Here is a 23,643-nt window from a genome sequence, read left to right as displayed (position 1 = left end):
GGCTCAGTGGGTTAAGCCTCTGCCTTCAGCTCAGGTCATGATCCCAAGGTCCTGGGATCAAGCCCCACATCGGGCTCCCTGCTCAGTGGGGAGCCTGCTTCTCGCTCTCCCTCTGCTGCTCTGCCTGCCTATGCCCTCTCGCTCTCTCTGTCAAATAAATAAATAAAATCTTTATATATATATATATATATATATATATATATGTGATTTATTTTCTACATGTCAGGAACTTCACTTCTTAAAAATATTTATTTTTAACTTTTATTTTGTAGTAGCACTAGACTTATGGACGAGTTGCAAAAATAGAGGATGCGGAGTACAGAGATTTCCCATTTACCCTTCATCCAGCTTTCCTTGTCATCCTCCATAACCATAGCGAAATTATAGGAACTCTTCATTTGTTGAACTCTCGTCTTTTTCACTGTGAAGAGTAAAGTTTCCTTCATGTGGATTTTGTTAATTTTTGTGCGGGTCATTCCTACGTATTTCATCATCTTTGTTGATGGCATACGTGCTTTTTATTCTGCCATTTTGTCCCTCGATTTATTGTCTCTATGAACACTACTGAAGTTTATATATGAATTCTATATTCTGTTACTTTACAGAATTCTCTCACTTGAGTTCATTTTATTGTTAATTGTCTAAGTGCAGTGGTTGACACAATATAGCCCTTGGGCCAAATCCTCTTTCAATAAAGTTTTACCAGAACTCAGTCATGCTCATTCATTTATTACTGTTTTCAGCTGCTTTTATGCTACAATGGCAGTGTTGAGTAGTTGTGACAGAGACCGAATGACCCACAAAAACTAAAATACTATCTAGCCCTTTTCCAAGAAATCTGCTGACCTCTGCTCTAGGGCATTCCAAAGAAAATTTTACCTCTTCTTTATAAATTCTTATTCTTTAAATTTATTTCTCTTGTTAACTAATTTCCTAGCATAATGTTGGATAGTGATATGGATAGTGGTCTTCTTTGCCCTATTTAATCCTGATTTTAGTGGCAATGCCTCCAGTATTTTTCTAGTAAGTAAAATAATGTCTTGAGGACTGAAGTATATATATTTTATCGTATTGTTTAAATTAAATTAAAATCAAATTTTATTTTATTACTTTTTAAAATTAACAGATAATGTATTATTTGTTTCAGGGGTACAGGTCTATGAATCACCAGTCTTACACAATTCACAGCACTCATGTTTTTTTTTTTTTAATCAAAAAAGTATTTTGTCAAAGGCTGTTTAAATGCTTATGGAGATTTCCCTTTTATCTACTAATATGGTAAATGCTGTTAAATGGGTTTCCAAACACTGAACCAAACTTGCATTCCAGAAATAAGTTTCATTTGGTTATAATGTCCTGTTTTCTTGGTGTGGTATATGCTTTTGTTTCTTAATATTTTAAGACATGAGTGATATTGGTCTTTGGGTTTGTTGTTTTTTCTTTTCCCTTTTTTTTCTTTCTTTCTTTTTTTTTTTTTCCTATCAACTCTAGGTATCAATGTTATACTTGCTTCACAAAAGGAGTTAGGAAGTTTTCTTTCATTTCAATACTCTGGAATAATTTATTGAGCAATGGGACCACCTATGTTTTAAAGGTTCAGTGGAATTCGACTATGCAATCATATACTATGATGACTATGCAAACACACATACTCTGTGTGTGTGTGTGTGTGTGTGTGTTTAGTTCCTTATTATCTTTCTCTAGTTCTTCTACAGAATCTATTCTATTCATGTTCCCTACTCTAATGGTCATTTATGGCAATCTGTATTTCCTTATAAAATGATGAATTTCATTGTGCTAATAAATTTATTTGAGTTAGTGGTCTATGAAGTAATCTTATGATTTTTAAATTTTGTCTTTTTTCAATGGTTATTCACCACTTGTTATTTCTTTGTTTTTGTATATGTGAGCTTCCTTCTAGTATTTTACTGATCTAGTTATCTAGTATAGTTTTTCTATTTTTTAAAATAGTTTATTAATTAGATGTACCATTCTATGTCTCATAAATTTCTTTTATCTCTTATCTTTATTAATTCCTTGTTGCTTTCTTTTGGTTTATTTTGTAGTTTTTTCCTAATGTTTGGAGCTGGGAAGTTATGTAATTTATTTTCATTCTTCATTCTTTGTTTAAATAATAAAGGTAATTTGTGCATGAATTTTCTTTGATATGCTTTAAATATCCCTTGTATGACTGATATAAAGTGATTTCATTATCTTCTTTTTTTTTTTTTAGAAATTCTTTTATTTCAGCTTATATTTTCCTAATTTTAGCCCAGGACTTATTTAATAGAATTTTTTTTTTTTGTAATTCCACAAAGAAGAACATTTTTATTTTTTGTTTTGGTTAGCTATTTCTCATTATATAGGTATCACCCACTTTTTGAAAGGTAACATGATGCCACTTCATGTTTATGAAAGACCTACATTAGTACCCGTTTTCACTAATCAAAAGAAATCTGAAGATTTTTGCTTTTATGGGAAAAGGCAAAAAACAAAAATAGCATTCAGCATTTGTTTCCTGGTGAGCCCTTACACAAGCAGTGTTCACACCAAGCAGTAAGAATGGCAGCGTCAATGTCCTTCCCTAGGAACCAAACTCAGCATCTCAGCATCAAGCCATCAGATCTTTGAACTGTGTCTTAACGAGCATCTCTGTCATATCTCAATTAATTTTGGGCATCTGTTAGCAAGATGTGTCCTAAGGAATCAGAAAAGCCTAAGAGAGGTTACTTTGGGATCTGGGAATACTCAGAAACTTTTTCATATAAATTAATAGTAATTCTTTGCTCTATACCCTTTTGGCTAATGAACGGTTTCATAGGAACACTCTAATTTTGGATAGCAGGAGAAACTTCTACCATGTTTTGGTCAGACTGTGTTGATTTTTTCAATTTCTACTTTTTACAGAAGTTACTTATGTTTTATGAGCTAGTACAAAGTAAATTTTTGCAAAGTATGTATAGGTACTTGTGATGAAAATATATTCCATGTTTACAGAGAGTAGAGTTTGATATATATTCTAAAGATCTATTTTATTATGTTACTGAGCTCTTCTATCTCTACTTGCCATTTTTTGTGCATATGATCTTATACGAAAAATGGCTTCTTAAAACCTCTTACCATTATTGTGCTTCTATCTTATTTTCTCACATCTCATAAAGTTTTTACTTCTTAAAGGTAGGTGCTATATTATTTGGTACATAAGTGTTTTTAATAGTTGTGAATTTTGGCTTTTAATATTCTAAGATCTCAATGAGTTTGGGCTTGATTTTGACTTCGTCTGATATCAGGATCTTTAGTCCTGCTGTCTAACTTTTTGCATTTTCCTGGGATATCCTGGTCAATCCTTTATTTTTAGTCTTTCTTGACTCATTTTCTTTCAGATATTCCCCCTTTAAACAGTATATGGATGGGCCTTGCTTCACAAGCCAAATTAGGAATACTTGTTTTTGTTCTTGTTGTTGTTTGTTTTGTTTCTTAGTGAGAGGGAGCATGCAAGTGGGGTTTAGCAGGCTCCATGCCCAATGGGGAGTCTGGCAGGGGGCTAAGTCTTACAACCCTGACATTGTGACCTGAGGCAAAATCCAGTGTTGGACACTCAATGGACTGAGCCACCCAGGTGCCCCAGAATACTTGTTCTTTTAATGAGTTAAATGTAGTCACACTTACTGATATGACTGATATGTTTGTCTCAACAATGTAATAATATTTTATAATCATTCATATTTTGTTATATTTGCTTCTGCTTTTTAAGATTTGTAGTCTTTGCTCTCTAATTTTTGTTATTTAAACTTTTCATTTTTGTTTTATTCTAGTCATTGTCTTCTACCTACACATTTTTCCACTGCCCTCTTTTAACTTTCTGTTAAGTAGTTATTTGCTATTGAGTTTCTCAGTTTTTATTGGTTATTTTTTAACTCCCACCTATTATCTATATAGTAGTCAATGGTCATATTCTGTTTTTTCTCGTTCCCTCTTTCTTTTCCTTCCCATCCCCCTTTTTTTAAGTAGGCTCACAACCCTGAGATCAAGAGTCAGACACTTAGCTGACTAAGCCACCCCGGCATTCCCTTTCATCCCGTTTTTAAGTGCATTATTTCTACTTTATCATAACATATAACATTTGAACATTATTCTACCCTTTCCCTTGCCCCCCTTGTTTAATCATATAAGTGTATGTGTATATATATATACACACACATATGTGCACACACACACAAACATACACTTCAGTTTTTTGCTGAAGTTTTAGTCATATTTTAGTTGAGAACTCATCCTGTAGTAGAATCTTCAAAAAGGGCTCATGGGTGCAGACAGAATTCTCTAAGTTCTTAAATGTTTAAAGTATTTTCACTTTTTTCTAGTTTTTAGAGATACAGTTGACAGTTTTTTACATTGTGTATATTTAAGGTGTACAACATGGTGTTTTGATACAATATACCTTGTGTAAAAATTCCACAATCAAGCTAATTAGTGTATTACCTCACAGTTACTAGTGTTTTGGAGTATGTGGTGAGAACATTCAAGATATATTCTCTTAGCAAATTTCAAATATACATTATTAATAGTATATTTATTGTGTTATACACTATATCTCTAGAACTTATCCACTTTATAACTGAAACATTGTACATTTGACCCATTTCCTCCACCCAACCCCTGGTAACCACCATTCTACTCTGTTCCTCTAAGTTCAACTTTTTTTTTTAAGTTTTTTATTTTAATTCCAGTGTAGTTGACCTTGAGTGTTATATTGGTTTCAGGTGTACAATATAGTGACTCAACACTTCTATACATTATTCAGTGCCCATCACAATAAGTGTATTCTTTAATCCCCATCACCTATTTCACCCATCCCCTGCTTCCACCTCCCCTCTGGTAACCATCTGTTTGTTCTCAATAGCTAAGAGTCTGTTTCTTGGTTTGTCTCTCTCTCTCTCTCTCTCTTTTTCCCCCCTTTGTTCATTTGTATCTTAAAATTTCACATATGAGTGAAATCAGATGATATTTGTCTTTTATTTTGCTTAGTGTTATACTGTCTAACTCCATCCATGTTGTTGCAAATAGCAAGACTTCATTCTTTTTATGGCTGAATAATGCTCCATTGTACATTTATACTACATCTCTTTATCCATTCATCTATCAATGGACATCTAAGTTCAACTTTTTTAGATTCCATATACAAGTGATATCATGCAATATTTGTCCTTCTGTGTCAGGCTTATTTCACTAAGCATAATGTCTTCCAAATTTCCACATCACAAACAGCAGTATTTCTTTCTGTTTTAAGGCCAAATAATATTCCATTGTGTGTGTGTGTGTGTGTGTGTATACACAGTCACAATTTCTTTCCATTCATCTGTCAAGGGACTCTTAGGTTGTTTCCATATCCTGGCTGTTGTGAATAATGCTGCAACGAACATGACAGTGCAGGTATCTCTTGAGATATTGAATTTATTTCTTCTGCATATATACCCAGAAGTGGGATTGCTGGATCATACGATAATTCTATTTTTCATTTTTGAGGAAACTTTATACAGTTTTCCATAATTACCGTACCAATCTACATTCCCACCAATATTGTGCAAAGGTTCCCTTTTCTTCATATCCTTGCCAACAGTTTTTTATCTCTTATCTTTTGCAGAATAACCATGCTATAAGGAATGAGGCAATAGTTCATTGTGGCTTAGGTTTGCATTTCCCTGATGATTAGTGATGCTGAACATGTTTTCATATACCTGTTGTCCATTTGTAGGTCTTCTCTGAAGAGATGTCTGTTCCATTCCTTTGCCAATTTTTAATCAAGGTGTTTGTTTGCTACTGACTTACATGAACTCCTTATATATTCTGAATTTTAACTCCTTATCAGATTTATGGTTTGCAAATATTTTCTCCCATTCCATAGCTTGCCTCCTCACTTAATTTTTTCCTTTGCTGTGCAGAAGCACATGTGGATATCCAGTGAAGCTATTTTTCTATAAATACTCAGAAGACAGCTTTGCTAGATATAAAATCTATATTCCTACTTTTTTCAAAGTAAAAAAAAAATCTGCTTCATAACTTTTCTTTTTGAAGTCTGATGCTAGTCTAATTCTTTTGTTTTTGTAAGTTATTTGACCTTTTTTTCGGAGGTCTTGAGATTTTGGGGAGGGGTAGTCTTTATAAAATTTAATATTTTTATTAGGTTTATCCCAGAGTTGATTGCTAACTATCTGGTTAAACTGAAATATAGGGGCCCTGGATGGCTCAGTCATTAACATCTGCCTTTGGCTCAGGTCATGATCCTAGGATTCTGGGATTGAGCCCCACCTCCTCCCTGGGCTCCCTGCTCAGCGGGAAGCATGCTTTTCCCTCTCCCTCTTCCACTCCCCCTGCTTATGTTCCCTCTCTCTCTCTGTCTAATAAATAAATAAATTTGTTAAAAAAAATAAAGAACTGAAATATAGTTAATACAGGAAAGGCAGCAGGATAAATGCCTTTCCTTCCTTTTGAAACATATCAAATTTCAGATATATGAATTGTTAGGAGCCCCAGCAAACTCCAGTAGTGACAATAAGGGCTGCTCTAGGGATTTATTGTGAACTCAGGGGTTTTCATGATTTACTTTAGTCTCTACTGTTCTTTTATGTAAAATGCCTGGCATATGTAATTCAAAACATGCTAAAATCCTAATGCCCTAAGCTTTTCATTACTTCAAAATAACCTTAAAATCTGAAGGTCAGCTTTCAAATATAAGTGCCTGCCCACAAAAATGTTAAATTTCATGTTCTTTAGAAGATAAGAAAAAAAAGTATTTCTATTAATATTTTGTAAATGCCCAGGATTTTCAGAAATTTTACATAACAATCTACTTCAATAATGTACTAATTGCCTACAGTTTGTCCTATAAAATATTTTCCTTCCACACATTGTAAAATAAACATTTGCTGAACTGATTGTTACATGGTATAGTGTTATGTGATCATGTAATGAAAGACTCTTTTATAAAACATGTACACAAGGATAGAATTAAAACCTACCATGGAATCTGTAACTCTAAATTTCCTGTCTTCTGTGGTTTCAACATAATTATGTTGCATTCACATAGTTTTTTTTATTTTTACATTGGGTTTATTTGTTCTTTTTAAAAGAGGGGGAAAAGTAAAGCTACGCTTGTTTGTATACAAAAGAGACTTAATCTCTTTGTGGCTGCCCAGATATTTCTTTTACCACAGAACCAGTCTTTGTGACCTTTTAGGGCTTATGTAAGACATAAAATAGCATATGTTTTATCTATTTGTATCACTAAGAACATTTTTCCTTCCTTTCACGTTCTTTTTGTTGTTTCTCATCTGCGTACTTTTAAAAGCACGTGGATTTACCTGTGATACCAAAATGACAAATGCAAAGTAATTACGTGAATAATTTCATCTTCTAGGTCTTCATTTTCTCATTTTAAAACAAGCTCTAGGGGCTTTTAATTTGAGGATGTTGTGGATTTTATTTACCCACGTTATGTCTTTCATCCAGCCAGCTGTGATGTGTGCTTAGTTTAATAGCTGAATTAAATGAGCTGTTCAGTACCATTTCCTGTGAGAGAGAGAATACATACGTGTATGGAAATTAAAACACATTTTTAAACATTTATTTTGTGAAATGTAATATGTATAAAGGAAAGCACATGATGCAGATGTACATATTTATAAATTATTCAGAAGGGAAGACTCATGTAACTGCAACCCAAGCCAAGAAGTAGAATTCTGTCATTACCCTAAAAACTCCCGGCTATTCCTCCCTACTGCAGGGTACCCCCTGCGACCTCTCTTCCCTCTGGAGAGCGCCCTTCTCTTGCCTTTTATGGCAATTCCTATCTTGCTTTGTTTTCATAATTTTATTCTTGAGAATACCTCCATATAGAGTATAGTTTTGTGCTGTCTCTATTTGGAAACAAATGGAAGCCTATAGTATGTGTTTGTTTTGTCTGACATTTTTGTTGTTGTTGTTCAAAATTATAGGTTATTTTAACACTTAATAAGTGTTGTTAGGAAACTATCTAGACCAATTTAGAAAGAATGGAAATCTTAGCAATATTGAGACTGCCAATCCACTAACATGGCATGCATCTCCATTTACTTGGGTCTTCTTTCGTTTCAGCAATATTTTGTAGCTATCAACATAGAAGTCTTAGATATTTTTCATTATATTTTTTTCTAGGTTTCTGCTTATTTATGCTGCTGTGATTGGTAATCGTTTTTAATTCATTTTCCAGCTATTTGTTATAAATAATGGAAATATAAGTGATTGTTTAACACACTTGTATATATTCAAGTATATCTTTGGGTATTCTTACAACCTTGCTAACTTTATTCTTTCTAATAATTTTTATAGATTCTGTAGGTTTTTTACATATAGAATTATGTTATCTACAAATAGTAACAGTTTACTCTCCCCCCCGCCCCAATCTTTATGTCTTTTATTTCTTTTTCTTTGTTGCATAGGCCAGGACCTCTGTGAAGTGAGTGGTTAGATATTTGTGTGCTGTCCTGATCTTGGGAAGAAAATGCTCAATTTCTTACCATTATGTATGCTATTTGTAGCATACATTTGGTTTTCATAGATGCTCTTTATTAGATTGAGGAAGTCCCATTTATTCCTAGTTTACTTTGAAGTTTGTTTGTTTTTTTAAATCAAAAATGGGTTTTGGATTTTGTAAAATGCTTTTTCTGCAGCTTTTAAGAGTATCAGATAAATTTTCTTTGTTCTACTAGCAGGTGAATTGTATGAATTGATTTTTGAAGGTCAACCTTCCATTTTTTGGATAAAATCACTCTGATCATGTTGTATTACCCTTTTTGTCTATTCTTGGATTTTACTAGTTGGTGTTTTGTATTCTGTGTTTATGTTGATGAGATATTTTGATTTATAAATTTCTTGTAATATTTTTGCCAAGTTTTAGTACATGGGTTATGCTGGCCTTATAAAACAAATTGAAAGATCATCTTTCCTCTCTATTTTCAAATAGAGTTTGTGTAGGATTATTTCTTTCTTAAATGTATGCTAGAATTCACCAGCAAAACCATCTGGATTTGGGAGTTCTTTGTGGAAAGGATTTTTGTTGATGGTGATTTATTTGTTTTGAGTGTTAAAGGTAAATTATATGTCTTTAATACATATGGTATTTTTAGGTTTTCCATGTCTTCTTGGGTCAATTTTGGTAATTTGTGTTTCTCAATGATATATTTGTTTTCATTTAAAGTTTAGTTAATTGGTGCACTTATTTATAATGTCCTTGTATTATTATTTCTATAATTTTATCACTTACAAGCTCTGTAATAATAGTAATTTGTGATCTCTCTCTGTGTCTCTTTTTTGGTCAGTCTCTCTGAAGCAGCTCATGGTCCATTTTTAAATAACATGTGAGGTAAAAATGGTTTTTACATTTTTAAATATTTACAAAACAAGAATATGCAACAGAGATCATATGTTGCCTACATAGTCTAAAATATTCACTCTCTTTACATAAAAAGTAAAGAATAATTGCTCTAGTGCTTTATCAGTATTATTCATATCATTTTATTATTTTATTTATTTTACTCTTCTCAGGTTTAAGTTTTTGCTGCTTTTTCTACTCTCTTGATGTAGAAGCTGTGATAATTGATATTATAGGTCCATTCTTTTGCCAATGTATTTAAAGCTATATATTTCCCTCCCAGACTATTTTAGCACTTTGAATAAGTATTTTCTTTTTATTTGATTCAAAATAGTTCCTGAATTTCTTTCTGAATTCTCTTTGGCCCAGGGGTTACCTACAAGTATTGCTTAATTTCCAAAAATTTGGGTATTTTCCAGAGGCCATATCATTATTGATTTCTATTTTAAAACCATGTCAGAGATTATATTCTCTGAGATTTTAATTTTTTCATATTTAGCTTTATTGCCTGGCCACGTGGTCCATTTTTGTAAATATTCTGTTTGCATGGGAGAAAAAAATGTGTATTCTACAGTTGTTTTGTGTAGTGTTTTTAAAATGTTGCTTAGGTCAGACTGGTTAAGTGTGTTGTTCAATCTTCTGTATCTCTACATTTTTTTTTTCCTGTTCTATCAACTCTTGAGAAAGAGATGTTAAACTTGTCCACCATGGTTATCAATTTATTTCTAGTTTTTTCTATGTATTTGTAATTCCCTCCATTGACAATAAGAAACTGACTCTCATCTGTACTTATTAGACCTAGCTCCCTGTATGTAACCAGTCCTTCATGTCCAACCCTCTCTTGTCCCCTTTTCAGTTGCTATCCTCACCCTGCTTTAGCTCTGATTCAACATGCTGGATGGCCCAGACTCCTGCATATTCTCTTTATCCTATTCAGGCACTGGTACTTCATGGCAGGTCACCTTCCCCTTGTATGTCTTCACTTCTCAACCTGCTCAATTCCCATGCCAGCCTGCTCCTCTGTGTTGTTACCCTCCTCACCCTGTTCAGGCTCATCATTACACAACAGGCTGATTCTCAGGGGAGCTATCCTTCTGCTAGGGTTCTGTCTTCCCATATTGAGTTGCACACCTAGAGGCTGCTCAGATAACCTATGCCTGTTTTACCCTATCCTTAGAGATTCCCTCTTTATCTTCTTTGGCTCTAACACCTCATGTGGGACCACTAAAACACTTTTACCTTTTTCCATTGTTCTCCCACATGTGATGACTTGGGGGCTGAATTATTCAGGAGGCACAGGAAGGGGCTTTACCATTATTTTTGAAAGATATTTTTACTCAGTTTAGAAGTCTAGATGAATAGCTGTTTTTCTTCTACCACAATGTAAATGCTATTCTGGTATTTTTGCTTTCATTGTTTCCTGTGAGAAGTCAGCTTTTGTTTTTATTTAAATTCCCTATACCTGATGTGTCTTTTTTCTTTAGCTGGTTTTAAGATCTGCTTCTTAGCTTTGGATTTCAGCAGTTTGATTTTGACATGCTGAAGGTGTGGTTTTCTTTGTATTTTTTCTGTTCAGCGTTCACTGGGCTTCTCAGACCTGTGGGTTAATGTCTTCCATCAGTTTTAGACCTCAGGCATTCACAAATATTCTTTGGTCTCATTCTTGCTCTCTCTTCTCTTCCTAAAACTCTAATTGCACAGATATCATTTCATTTAATATTCCACAGACATTGAACTCTTTTTTTTTTTTTTCACTTTTTCTCCTTATTTTTCAGTTTGGACACCTTTTCTTAAAGTTCACAGATTCCTTTCTCTGCTATTTCCAGTTCTTAAGCTTATCTAATAAATTCTTCATTTCTTACTGGAGTTTTCAAGTCTAGCATTTCCACTTAGTCTTTTTAAAAATAGTTTTCATGTGTCTGGTTGTAGACTTTTTTTCTTTTGAATTCATTATAAACATTTAAAAATACATAATCTTAATCAAATTACACAAGTGCCTCTTTATCAGGAAGCAACTTATTTTACACAATGAAGGGGTACCCGTTTGGTAGGTTATTTTTCAGTCATTGGAGCTCATAGTTGTACTATTAAAAACAAATGAATAGGGGCACCTGACTCTTGATTTAGGCTCAGGTCATGATCTCAGGGTTGTCTTAACAACCCACGTGGTGCTCCATGCTGGGCATGGAGCCTGCTTAAGATTCTTTTCTCTTTCTCCCTCTGTCCCTTCCCCCCACCCAAAAAAAAAAAAAAAAAAAAACCAACTAACTAATTGTGCAGGTATGAACAGATTAATGGAACACAATAGCTACACTAAATATATATCTACATAACTACATACGAAAACTTGTGATACTATGACTGGTATGAGGTTATATGTCATTGTGGTTTTGGTTTGCATTTCCCTGATGACGAGTGATGTTGAGCATCTTCTCATGTGTCTCTTGGCCATCTGGCTGTCTCCTTTGGAGAAATGTCTATTCAGTTATTGTGCCTATTTTTAATTAGATTATTTGTGGGGGTTTTTGGTGTTGATTTGTATTTCTTTAAGTATTTTTTATATTAATCTCTTATCAGATATATTTTCTCCCATTTAGTAGGTTGCCTTTTTGTTTTGTTGATAGTTTTCTTTGTTGTACAAAATCTTTTTAGTTTAATGTCCTACGATTCATTTTTGGTTTTGTTTACTTTGCCTGAGGAGACAGATCCACTATACTTAAATTTTTAAAATTTTGGGATATTATCAGAGTGACCATTAAAAAAAGCTGGGTCCCTACTTCCTTCTTATAGAAATTTCAGGTAATTAACAGATTTAAGTATAAACAAAGTGTTATAAGAGAACAAAAGAAATACTCCAGTTTTATTATCTTGGGATGTGGACTGCATAAGTAAAAGATCAAAATCATAAAAGAAATAATTGATAGATTCAGTTATATAGGATTTTAAATGCTAAAGAAGAATGAAAAAGAGAGGAGAAAAATCTCCTTTGTTTCCACTGGAAATGACCATTATAATAACTCCTTACTGAACAAATTAGTAACTAAAGGAAAAGAATTAAACATTTATTCTGCCTTTCTGTAGGATAACTAAGCCCCCAGTTGATGAGAGGAAGCTCTTCTTTATAAAAGAAGGCCAGTTAATAAACAGTATACAAAATTCAAAAATCACTATAACTCCCAATAAAGTACTTATTTTAGGCAAGGATAATTAATAGATGCTAAAACTTTAAGGTAGGGAAAATGTTGGGATAGGACCTTCTTAGAATGACAAAGTGTCACCACACAGATTGTTATTCAATGAAAATGGAAAGATATATCTTTATAAGGAAGATATATAGTGGTTATCAGGATAATTAAATGACCAAACTTGGCATCACTAAGAGTGGAACAACTTATACTATGAGCCTCTGAACATGTTGTGTGATGTGAGGTACACAAAATTACCTGTGATGTATTGTGCCAAAAATATGTAATTTGAATCAAACTCAGATTTTAGTTCTAATTTCCCATTCAGAGAAAACACAGAGAATAGAAGGAAAAATTTAATGACACCTTGAGAAGGCAAACAAATTCTATAGGACTTGATGTGTTTAAAAAGTCAATGTCAGGGGTGCCTGGGTGGCTCAGTGGGTTAAATCCTCTGCCTTCAGCTCGGGTCATGATCCCAGGGTCCTGGGATTGAGCCCCGCATCGGGCTCTCTGCTCAGCGGGGAGCCTGCTTCCCTTCCTCTCTCTCTGCCTGCCTCTCTGCCTACTTGTGATCTCTGTCTGTCAAATAAATAAATAAAATCTTTAAAAAAAATAAAAAATTAAAAATGTCATAAAGATGTTCTATAATAAAAGGGACTAAGAAGACATATCAAAAATATAGGCACAATCCTTGTTTGAAACCAGGTTTTGTTTGTTTATAAAGCTCTAAAGGATGTTCTGGGAGCAACTGGAAATATTTGACTCTGAACTGGATACTGGATTAAATTACGGAACTATTTTTAAGTTTCTCAAATGTAACAGTGGTACAACGATAGCATAAAAGGTCGTACTTATTTTAAAAGATGAAAATTTGAGTTGTGAATTGTTCTATCTCTAACTTACTTGCAAACGGTTTAAAAAATGAATACACACATACTGAGATGATGCAGACTTGTTAGGTTTTGAATGTTGTGTCTATTGGTGTTTACTTTACCATTAAAAACCTAAGTATGTTTCGGATTTTCCATAATGACAAGGAGAAGAAAAATTAAGACGAAAAATTGAATTTTTTGTTCTTAATGGCTAGTTGCTGATGCTGGTAACTGGTTTTCTTAATTACCTGTGGATGTGGAATCAAACTGCCATAAATTTTATGGAGAACAGTCTGTTTTGCATTAAAATTAACATATATAGAATCTTTTCTGAGCAATTCCATTCCTCAGTTTTTGTCCTCAGAAGATCATCAGTGCATTGCAAAAGGATGCAAGGATGGCCTTTGCAATGTTATTTTTATTCCATTATTGTGCAAAACTAGAAGGAACCTAATTTCAATTTTTAAAGGATTGTTCAAATATATTATAGTATATCAATACAGTAATACTATCTTGTCATTAAAAATTATTATAAATCCATATTCTATGTCATATTCATTGACACAGAATTTCCATTACATATATTGAATTAAAAAGACATTATAAAACAGAAGGTATAGTGAGTGGAATGGGTGTCTTGTCATTGTGGTGACCATAAATATTAACATTTGCATTGGTGCAATTTGCTCTCTGTTTTGGGTAAACCATACCTCAGCTGCCTTTAATGCACTCATCTAAATCATGCATTTTTTTCAGAGAAGAAAGAAAAGATAAATTATATTTTATTTGCTTATACAACCAATACATCATACAGGCTTGGTTAGGCACTCTAATTCTGTTTTCTCATCTACAACAGTAGATGTTCTCTAGGATCCAATACTAATACTGGATGAATACAATGATGACTGCATAACTCTCATTTAGTGTTGGTTGAAAATGATGGGTTCTCCATGCCATGGACTACCCCAAGGACCAGAGTACCCTTCTTAGCCCCACGCTAGCTTTCCTCACCCCTTCTGAGTGACTGCCACATGTCACTGTTGCGTGGACAGTCTCCCTGTACCCTCCCAGCTCCATCCCACCACACTTTTCTGGTTCATTTTTCTCCAGTCACCTTTCAACATTTCATATAATGTGCAGATTTCACTTTTATTCTGTCTTTTCCCAAAAGAATATTAGCTCCAAGAAAGCAGGGATTTCTATTTGCTTTCAAGGTGGAAAAATCCCCAGTGCCTCAAAAATTACCTGGTACCCGATAGGCACACTTTTAATATTTACTGTAAGAGTGATTTTTTTTTTCCTGAGAAAATGTTTCTGGGACTTTTCTAATCATATTGTTTATACAACTATTAAAGGATAGATTATCATTCTGTGCTTTGAGGGCCAAGAAATTCTGGGACATAACTTTCCAGAGGCTGTCACACTTACTTCTTTCCTTCAAATTTGGTGTCCCATAGAGTCTTTAATATAATACCTAGAGAGGTTAATCATAAAAACTTAGAGAATCATTATAAAAAAGTAAAGTTCTTTTCTAATTATAGCTTTTCATGGAGATGATCATTTCATTCTGACATCCTTTTTATGTTTCCATTTTTACTGAGTTGCCAACTTGGCTTCAAAACGTATAGATTTCAGTTGCATCCTTTAATGTGGTGTAAGAATATCATGTTTTCCCAGGCTAACCACATTTAGTGGGAACCACTGTCAGATAATAATATTTATCAGTGAACTTCTCAATGAAAATTGTGAAATTTTTAGAAATGATATAAAATTATAGTTTCAAAATAGTTGCATTGACATTGCCAAAAAGAAACTCTACTGTGGCTGTGCCTACTCTGTGGGCACAAACTCTTCACTTTTGTTCATATATATGTCCTCAAGGAGCAGGCAAGCCAGCCAGACTTCTTAACAATCTTGGCAAATGTTATTATAACGACAACAACAAAAAAAAAAACTGAGAAAGATAACAAGCAGCTACATCATTTTTGGTTTGTTTGGGTTTCCTTAATAGCCAGAGTATGAATATGTATTCATCTTTCTAGAACTATTATTCTGCCAGCCACACAGTTTGACTTCTATGATAAAATTGAAGGTTTTGAAAACAAAATTCAGTTTTGTTTATAATGTCAAAGTATTAATGTAAAATTCAACTGATAAAAAAAATGGGAAGAGCTTACCTACTACTGGAAATGAATTCAGAGCAAGATGCCAATCAGATTTTAAAAACTATACAAAAGGAGATACCTGTTGCAATGGACAGTGCGTGTAAATTAATGCCACCTATAAGCCCATTGTTGTATATGCAAAAAGCAATAGAATTATAAAGAAATTCTATGAAAATGCACTTTCAACTAAAGACAACTTCAAGTGAAGACTTACTCTAATAGTTAGATTTAGAACTTGAATAGGTACTTTGCAAAAATGAGGTTAGAAATGAATGTATTTGTGGTGGGAGAGATTTTTGATTCATGGAGCAAAGTCTATCTTGTTTCATGTCCATTTAACCAATATTCACTGGCTGTGGTAGCATGCTGGAAGCACAGTAGGTGGTACATGAGTTCTGCAGTCAAGGAAATGACACAATGATTATAACAATAATGGGGGAGGTGACAGGCATTAAGGAGGGCACATGATGTGATAAGCTCTGGGTGTTATATGCAACTGATGAATTATTGAACGCTACATCTGAACCTAATGATGTTCTACATGTTGGCCAATTAAATTTAAATCAAAAAAATTTTTTTAAATTTTAAAAATTTAGAATTTAAAAAATAATAATGGGGAGGTAAGCATACACACATGACTACAAGGCAAAGCACTGTGTCATGAATATCAGAAAGGGGGACAGCAAAACTCAAAAAACGCTCAAGGTGGGAGAAAGCAGAGAATCTGTGGGAGACGTTTTGTTATAGACCTTACAAGATGGGCTATTACAGCAAAAGAGGGCAACAGCATAGGGAAAGGCTTATAGTTGAGAGAATTTCTGTAGTCTATGAGTAGTGTCTCCCCTTTGTGTTCTGATGGAACCCCGTGCACCCATCTATTTTAGCATTTATCATAATGGAACATAATGGTTTCTTTATCTCTCACTAGACTGTACTTTCCTGAAATAGTTAAAATACTCTGTATTTGAAGATTCTGTATTTGTGAACTAGCAAAAATTGTTGGTAGCCTCCAAATCAATACATAGAGCACTTTGGCTGTTATTCACAGACCTGTGCAGAGCAGGGAAAAATCTGAGTCTTCTCATGCACCTGTCCAGCTGATGGTGAACAAGGCTAGGCTCTCTCTTCTTATTTCAGCTCTCCTACTGCAAACGAGTGTCTTTTTACAGCCTGTGAAGTGCCATATGCTTCACATGTTTGTGTTTTGAGTTGGTGGTTTTGCTATTTAAAATGATTCCTAAGCAAAGTGCTGAAGAGTGATCCGGTCTAACGTTCTCAAGTGCAAGAGGGTTGTGATGTGCCTTATGGAGCAAATACGTGTTAGGGAAGCTTTGCTCAGAATGAACAGCAGTGCTGCTGGCCATGCGTTGGTTCCATGTCAATACAATATAGTAAATAAGGTGCTTTAAACAGAAACACACATAAAACATGGTTATAGATTGATCAGTTGACAAAAACGTTCTAAACAGAGGCTCTCAGGAAGAAAATTTTGTATTTTCCCAAGAGGTAATGGTTCAGTATTTACTAATTCCCTATGTGCAGTGACTTTATAGAACACAACTGCCCTGTGTAACAAGAATTGACTATATCTGGTCTTTCTTTCTTTCTTTCTTTCTTTCTTTCTTTCTTTCTTTCTTTCTTTTTCTTTCTTTCTTTCTTTTTAAGCTGTTGTTTTGTTTTTTTATTTTTTTTAATTTTTAATTTTTTATTAACATATAATGTATTATTAACCCCAGGGGTACAGGCCTATGAATCGCCAGGTTTACACACGTCATAGCACAAACCCTCCCCAATGTCCATAACTCCACCACCCTTTCAGCTAGTCATGAAGATATTTTGATTAGTTTGTTTTGTGAGATTAAGAGTCTCTTATGGTTTGGGCGCCTGGGTGGCTCAGTGGTTAAAGCCTCTGCCTTCGGCTCGGGTCATGATCTCAGGGTCCTGGGATCGAGCCCCGCATCAGGCTCTCTGCTCGGCAGGAAGCCTGCTTCCTCCTCTCTCTCTGCCTGCCTCTCTGTCTACTTGTAATCTCTGTCAAATAAATAAAATCTAAAAAAAAAAAAAAAAGTCTCTTATGGTTTGTCTCTCTCCCGATCCCATCTTGTTTCATTTATTCTTTTCCTACCCCCCAAACCCTCCATGTTACCTCTCAACTTCATCATACCAGGGAGATCATATGATCATTGCCTTGCTCTGACTGACTTATTTTGCTCAGCATAATACCCTCTAGTTCCATCCACGTCATCACAAATGGCAAGATTTCATTTCTTTTGATGGCTGCATAGCATTCCATTGTGTGTATGTGTGTGTGTGTGTGTATATATATATATATATATGTGTGTGTGTGTGTGTGTGTATGTATATATATGTACATATATATATGTATATGTATATATATGTGTATATATATATATATACACACACACACATACCACATCTTCTTTATCCATTCATCTGTTGATGGACATCTAGGTTCTTTCTATAGTTTGGCTATTGTGGACGTTGCTGCTATAAACATTCAGGTGCATGTGCTCCTTCAGAGTATCCAGTATTTCTGTATGCTTAGCATTTATGAGCAAATGCCTGAATATTGGGAATGAGGAGGAAAAAACAGCTCATTGGAAATGTTAAAATACTGAGTTCAGGAATCATGTTTTTTGTTGTTGTTGTTGTTGTTGTTTTGTTTGTTTGTTTTTTAAAGATTTTATTTATTTGACAGACAGAGATCACAAGTAGGCAGAGAGCCAGGTGTGGGGGAGGCGGGGGGGGGGCAGGGGGGCAGGGACAAGTCTCCCTGCCAAGCAGACAGCCTGATGCAGGGATCAATCCCAGGACTCTGAGATCATGACCTGAGCTGAAGGCAGAGGTTTAACCCACTGAGCCACCCAGATGCCCCCGCAGGAATCAGGGTTTTAATACCACACAGGTAATGGGAAGCCACTGGAAATTTTCTCCTGGGACTGCAAGCATTGATTGAATGTGCCAGATGGTGTGATGGAGAGAATGAATATCCCTGGGGACCTGCTCTCAAGGAGCTACTACAGAAGCTCCAAAGGTCCTTTAGGAAGATTAATTTCACAGGAAATCATGGGATGGGTAGAATTGAGAGAAATTGAAGACACAAATCCAAGGATGCATCTACCACCGCCATCCAGACATGATGTGATAAAGACCAGAATTAGGGTGTTGGCAAGAGGAAGGGGGAAGTAAGGGGACGATATCTGGCTTTCTTTTCTTTTAAGATTTTGTTTATTTATTTGAGACACAGTACACACAGGTGAGCAGGGGGAGGACAGAGAGAGAGAGAATCTCAAGCAGCCTCCATGCTGAGTGTGGCCCCACCGTGGGTCTTGATCTCATCTCCCTAAGATCATGACCTCAGCTGAAATCAAGAGTTGGCCACTCAACCAACTGAGCCACCCAGGTGTCCCGATACTTGGCTTATTATGAAGTCAGCAGTAAATAACTTGATATAGAGAATGAAGGAGATGGAAGGGACAGAGTTAAATCCCGTAGTTTGCTACCCCCGATTTTGTTAGCTCCTGTGTAAGCAAATGTCTTCCAATCATGTTTCCCTCATCTGAAGTTATTACTCTGTGCTGTGCTGAGTCTTTTAAGGCATCAGTGATGGGGTCACAATCCTCCTCTGTTACAACTAAGCATCCGATGGGTTAGTTGCCTAGGGTTTGGGGTGATAACTGGGAACAGTAGATGTAGTTTTACAATCAACAGTGAAATTTTACAGTTAATTGTGAAATTTTGCCTGGGGGGAGGTGGGTCCGCACTGAATTATCCCTTCAAAAAAAAAAAAAATTCTGGAAAGGTGTGCCATGCAAATGACTTCTGCTGTACTGTGAAGTTATGTCCAACTCTGTACAGTTAAATATTACTAATGCAAATTTTACTGCTACATTTGCAAGAAGGGAGGACAGACCTATTGTTCATTGAGAAACTGCATGTGAAAAAATAGAGACCCAAGGATCAGCAATTACGCTTTCAGCACTATATGTAAAGCAGTAAGATGGGTGACCTTTGTAAAGTAAATCCTTCATTACGAAGTGCTCAGTATCATTCTTTATAGTTTCCATCAGTTGAGAAATAAAACTTTCTCTCAGCACGATATTGACAGCTTCAGATTTGGAAAGCTATTTAGTTAAACTTCATGTTAAAATACTTTCTCAATGTGCTTTTTTCTTACTAAAAGTCATTTTCTAAAGAGACAATCTGTATCTTACTACAAGTTATTTGCATTACCAACTAATTTATAAGGTTATGCAAAGCTGATTTCATACTTGGACCCTTTGAAATAGCATATTTTTTCCCCTGGCAAACTCATCTCAGATAATCAAGAAATGTAGTCATCTTTATGTCAATTTTTAAGAAAGAATTTGAATGGCATTCTAAGCTAGTAGTATTTATTCTATCTGTGGCTAAATACTACATGTGTTTAACTCAACCTGAGATTAAAAGTCAAAGGAGTTTTGATGCTCTTTATCATTTTTCATCTGCTTTGAGTTTAACATATCTTTCTGAACAAAGCCATGTTTGTAAAGGATATTAAGTTTTGTTTGGCCACCTTCTCAACTGCAAGTGTACTCAATGGACCTTAATGCAAGGTTATGCTCCCTGGACTGATTGATATATAAACAGAAGACAGATGGTGTAGAGATGACTCTGATGATAATTCATTTTTCAGCTAGTCATGAAGATATTTTGATTACAGTGTGTTTAAGTAATTATAACACAGTCTGCAATGTTAGTCTTGCTGAGAAGGGAGCACATGGAAAACAAGTTACGTGTTATCCATGCCTAACAAAGGGTGCACTGTGGTGTAATGATTTTAATTCCTAATGCTAGATTAGGACTGGAGGAGTTTAAAATATGTCATACAGTAAGGTAAGTCAATTAAACACAGACCAAATAAAAAATGTAACTTCACATTTTGAGGCATAAATATTTGTTTTGGAAAGTATATAGATGTTACTATATGAAAGAAACCAGTATTTTGACATTTAGGTAACAGTCTGTGTACAGCTAATTAAAAAATTACATGGCTTGATTTTAAGTTTATGTGAATCGTAATTATCATGGAGCTTGCTTTCTGTGTCATGAAATTAAAACTGAAATCAGAGAGCTGACAGTTCAGTAGCACCTTCTATTCCTGCTGTTGTTAGAGTTTTTTTTTTTTTAAGTTGGCTCCACACCCAGTGTGGAACCCAACATGGGGCCTGAACTCAGACCCTGAGATCAGGAACTGAGCTGAAACCAAGAGTCAGCCACTTAATCAACAGAGACACCCAGGCTCACCTGCTGTTGTTGAAGTTTTTAAAGAAAATCTACACTGAGGTGGCACTGAGATGGTTAAGCGTCTGCCTTTGGCTCAGATCATGATCTCCAGGTCCTGGGATGGAGCCTCGTGTTGGGCTCCCGGCCCAGCAGGGAGTCTGCTACTCATGCTTTCTCTCTGTATCTTTCTGTCTCAAATGAATAAATAAAATCTTTTAAGAAGGTCAAAAGTCAAAATGTCAAAAGGAGAATAATTAGAATTGTGTGCCTAGATAGGCCATTTAAGTTTTCATTTCTACGTACTAATTACAGTTTTTACTTCTTTTTTTGGTCTCACAACAGGATAATTGATCGCTTAGATGGAGTTCGTTTGTTGTGGTCTCTGCTGAAAAATCCTCACCCAGATGTGAAGGCCAGTGCAGCTTGGGCCCTCTGTCCCTGCATCCAAAATGCTAAGGTAAGAACAGACTATAAATCTAGAATCTCTAATACTATATTGAATAATGTCACCACAAGTCACTACTTGCTTTTGACTTACTTTTGGTCTGACCTACGTGGTAGAAAAGAGTGTTGAATGTTTGTGCCAAAATAATATTTGAGCAATTCCTTTTCCTGGTTAGTTTTTAAATGCCAAATGAAACTGGGCTCAGGTGGCAGTGCTTAACAAGTTGTACCTGGCTGGTGCAACTGAAACAGGTACGCCAGGTAAGTCAAGAGGAAGAGAAGTTGATTGTTCTTATCTCTTGGGTGATCAGAAAATTGTATTTACCTGCTACTTTAAGAAGCATAAAATTGCTTCTATCTATATAGCCTGAAATTTGACAGTGAAAGATAACTAAGTTCTTTATTACCTTGAAAAAGGAAAATAATTTCATGAATCCCACTTTTCTTTATCAATAAAGACTGGATATAAAACCCATAAATAAAATTTTTACATGACAAAAAAAAGATTGAACTGGAAGAATTTTAACTCTTCATTTGTAAATTTTATTATTTTCTGTAAAGATCTCTTTTCAGCCTCTTTCTATTTTCTTTAAAAATTTTTTCTATTGATTTAGAGATTGTCTTTTTAGATCCTTGTTGCTAGAGATATTTTTCTCTGTTGAATATTTTTATCTAAAAGGATTTTACTCCTATAATCAATTTAACATGACTCTAAATATCATCCTAAGTATTTGTGACTGAAGTAATCTTTTGTAAAAAGTGAATTGTTATGTGTACTAATAATGGAGGAGACCTATTACAAACTAGTCAATAGAACAATATTTTTATAATAGCAAAATAAATATAATAAAACATAACATAACAATATTTTATAATGTAAAAATAAAAACACCTCAAATGTCAACCTACAGGAAGATGGACAAAGGATGATTCTATGGTCATATAATATCATAAAATGCACATCTCTCTCTCCTTCCACCCCTCCATCCCAATAAATGAATCAATAATATACAATAAATTTAATAGAAGAGATGAACAGTAGGTCTGACTGAGTAATTATCTCAAAGATAAAGTCTAGTAAATAAGAATGCAAAGTAAAAGTAAAAAGAAAACAGGACAAGAAAATACATGAAAGGAAAGAGAGCAATTGAAAGGAAGAAAAAATCATCGTTTTAAAAAAAATTGTGGAAATTTTCTGTAAATTAAAGAGTTGAAGAAAGATCCTAGTCTTCAGATTGAGAAGATCTACTTAGTGTCAAGCATGAAAAACAAAGAAAGTTATCTATACCTTGATATAAATTCAAATTTGACATTTCCAGAAAATTATAGGAAAGGAAAAAGTTACATAAGAACTAGGATCATACCAGTATTAGAGTTAACATCATTCATAATAAATTGTAAAAGAAAATGGAACAAATCCTTTACTGTCTTCAGAGGAAAGTATTTTTATCCTGGAATTCTATATCCTATAAAAACTAGCATTCAAATGAGTGTGGAGTAAGGACAGAATAAAGACATTTTTCTTTCAGAAATGTCAAGACTCAGGAAGCTTATTCCACATAAAACTTTTCTGGAAAAAAAAAATTTAGACTATTTTCCAGCAAAACAAAAGATTTAAAAAAGAGAATAACATTAGTTATAGAAACAGTAAGAAGCAAATAACTCACTGGAATTTATAGTTAAATATAAATTTGTGTTGATAATATGGTTCTCAAATTTTATAAAATTTTTAATAAAGAATTATAAAGTAATGGCATAAAATAAAAATAAAGCAGATAGTATTATCACAGTAACAATCTGAATCTAAACTGCCAGATGAGTCCAAAAATGTATTAGTGTTAAGGTATTAGGTAAATACATACTAAAGTTCTTTACTTTTCCTGGAGAAGGATGTTATAGATACTGGTTCATTCTCAATCATCATGAAAATTTAAATTTAAATACAGAACTTAATTTTGTTTCATCAGTGAGATACCATTTTGTGTATAGAGAACATTTCTACACAGTGCTGCTGTTATGTGTAAACTATGTCCTTTATTCTCATGGATTTTAACTACAAATCTGCCTATTTACCTATTACTATCTGTTATAATACACTCTGTAAGAGACATTCCAGTATTGTCATTTTTCATTATCCCTGCCCAGGATTTCTGTCCTGAATATCTGACAATGCCAGCAACCTAAACTGAACCACACTCAAACTAAACACAACCCAGTATGTTTGTTGTTTAGCCCTTGGCCCCAAGGCCTCCACTGGTCTAAGTCTCCATAAAGAGCTC

The 23,643-nt window shown here is 34.4% G+C and overlaps 1 protein-coding gene across 1 annotated transcript in view; it reads left to right on the top strand.

The window, feature by feature from the left end:
- ODAD2 (outer dynein arm docking complex subunit 2) overlaps positions 1–23,643 on the top strand; it is a gene marked incomplete at its 5' end in the record, with an annotated part of 176,018 nt that overhangs the window by 66,904 nt on the left and 85,471 nt on the right. The window contains one exon of the mRNA XM_080812154.1: positions 21,263–21,377. Coding sequence (XP_080668280.1) covers positions 21,263–21,377 — 115 coding nt within the window. The remainder of the gene's footprint in view (positions 1–21,262; positions 21,378–23,643) is intronic.

Source organism: Martes martes (assembly GCF_963455335.1).
Source record: "Martes martes genome assembly, chromosome: 8".
In the NCBI taxonomy this organism is placed as follows: Eukaryota; Metazoa; Chordata; class Mammalia; order Carnivora; family Mustelidae; genus Martes; species Martes martes.
The sequence above is the reverse complement of the archived record's forward strand: the minus strand, read 5'-3'. Positions and strand labels throughout refer to the sequence as shown.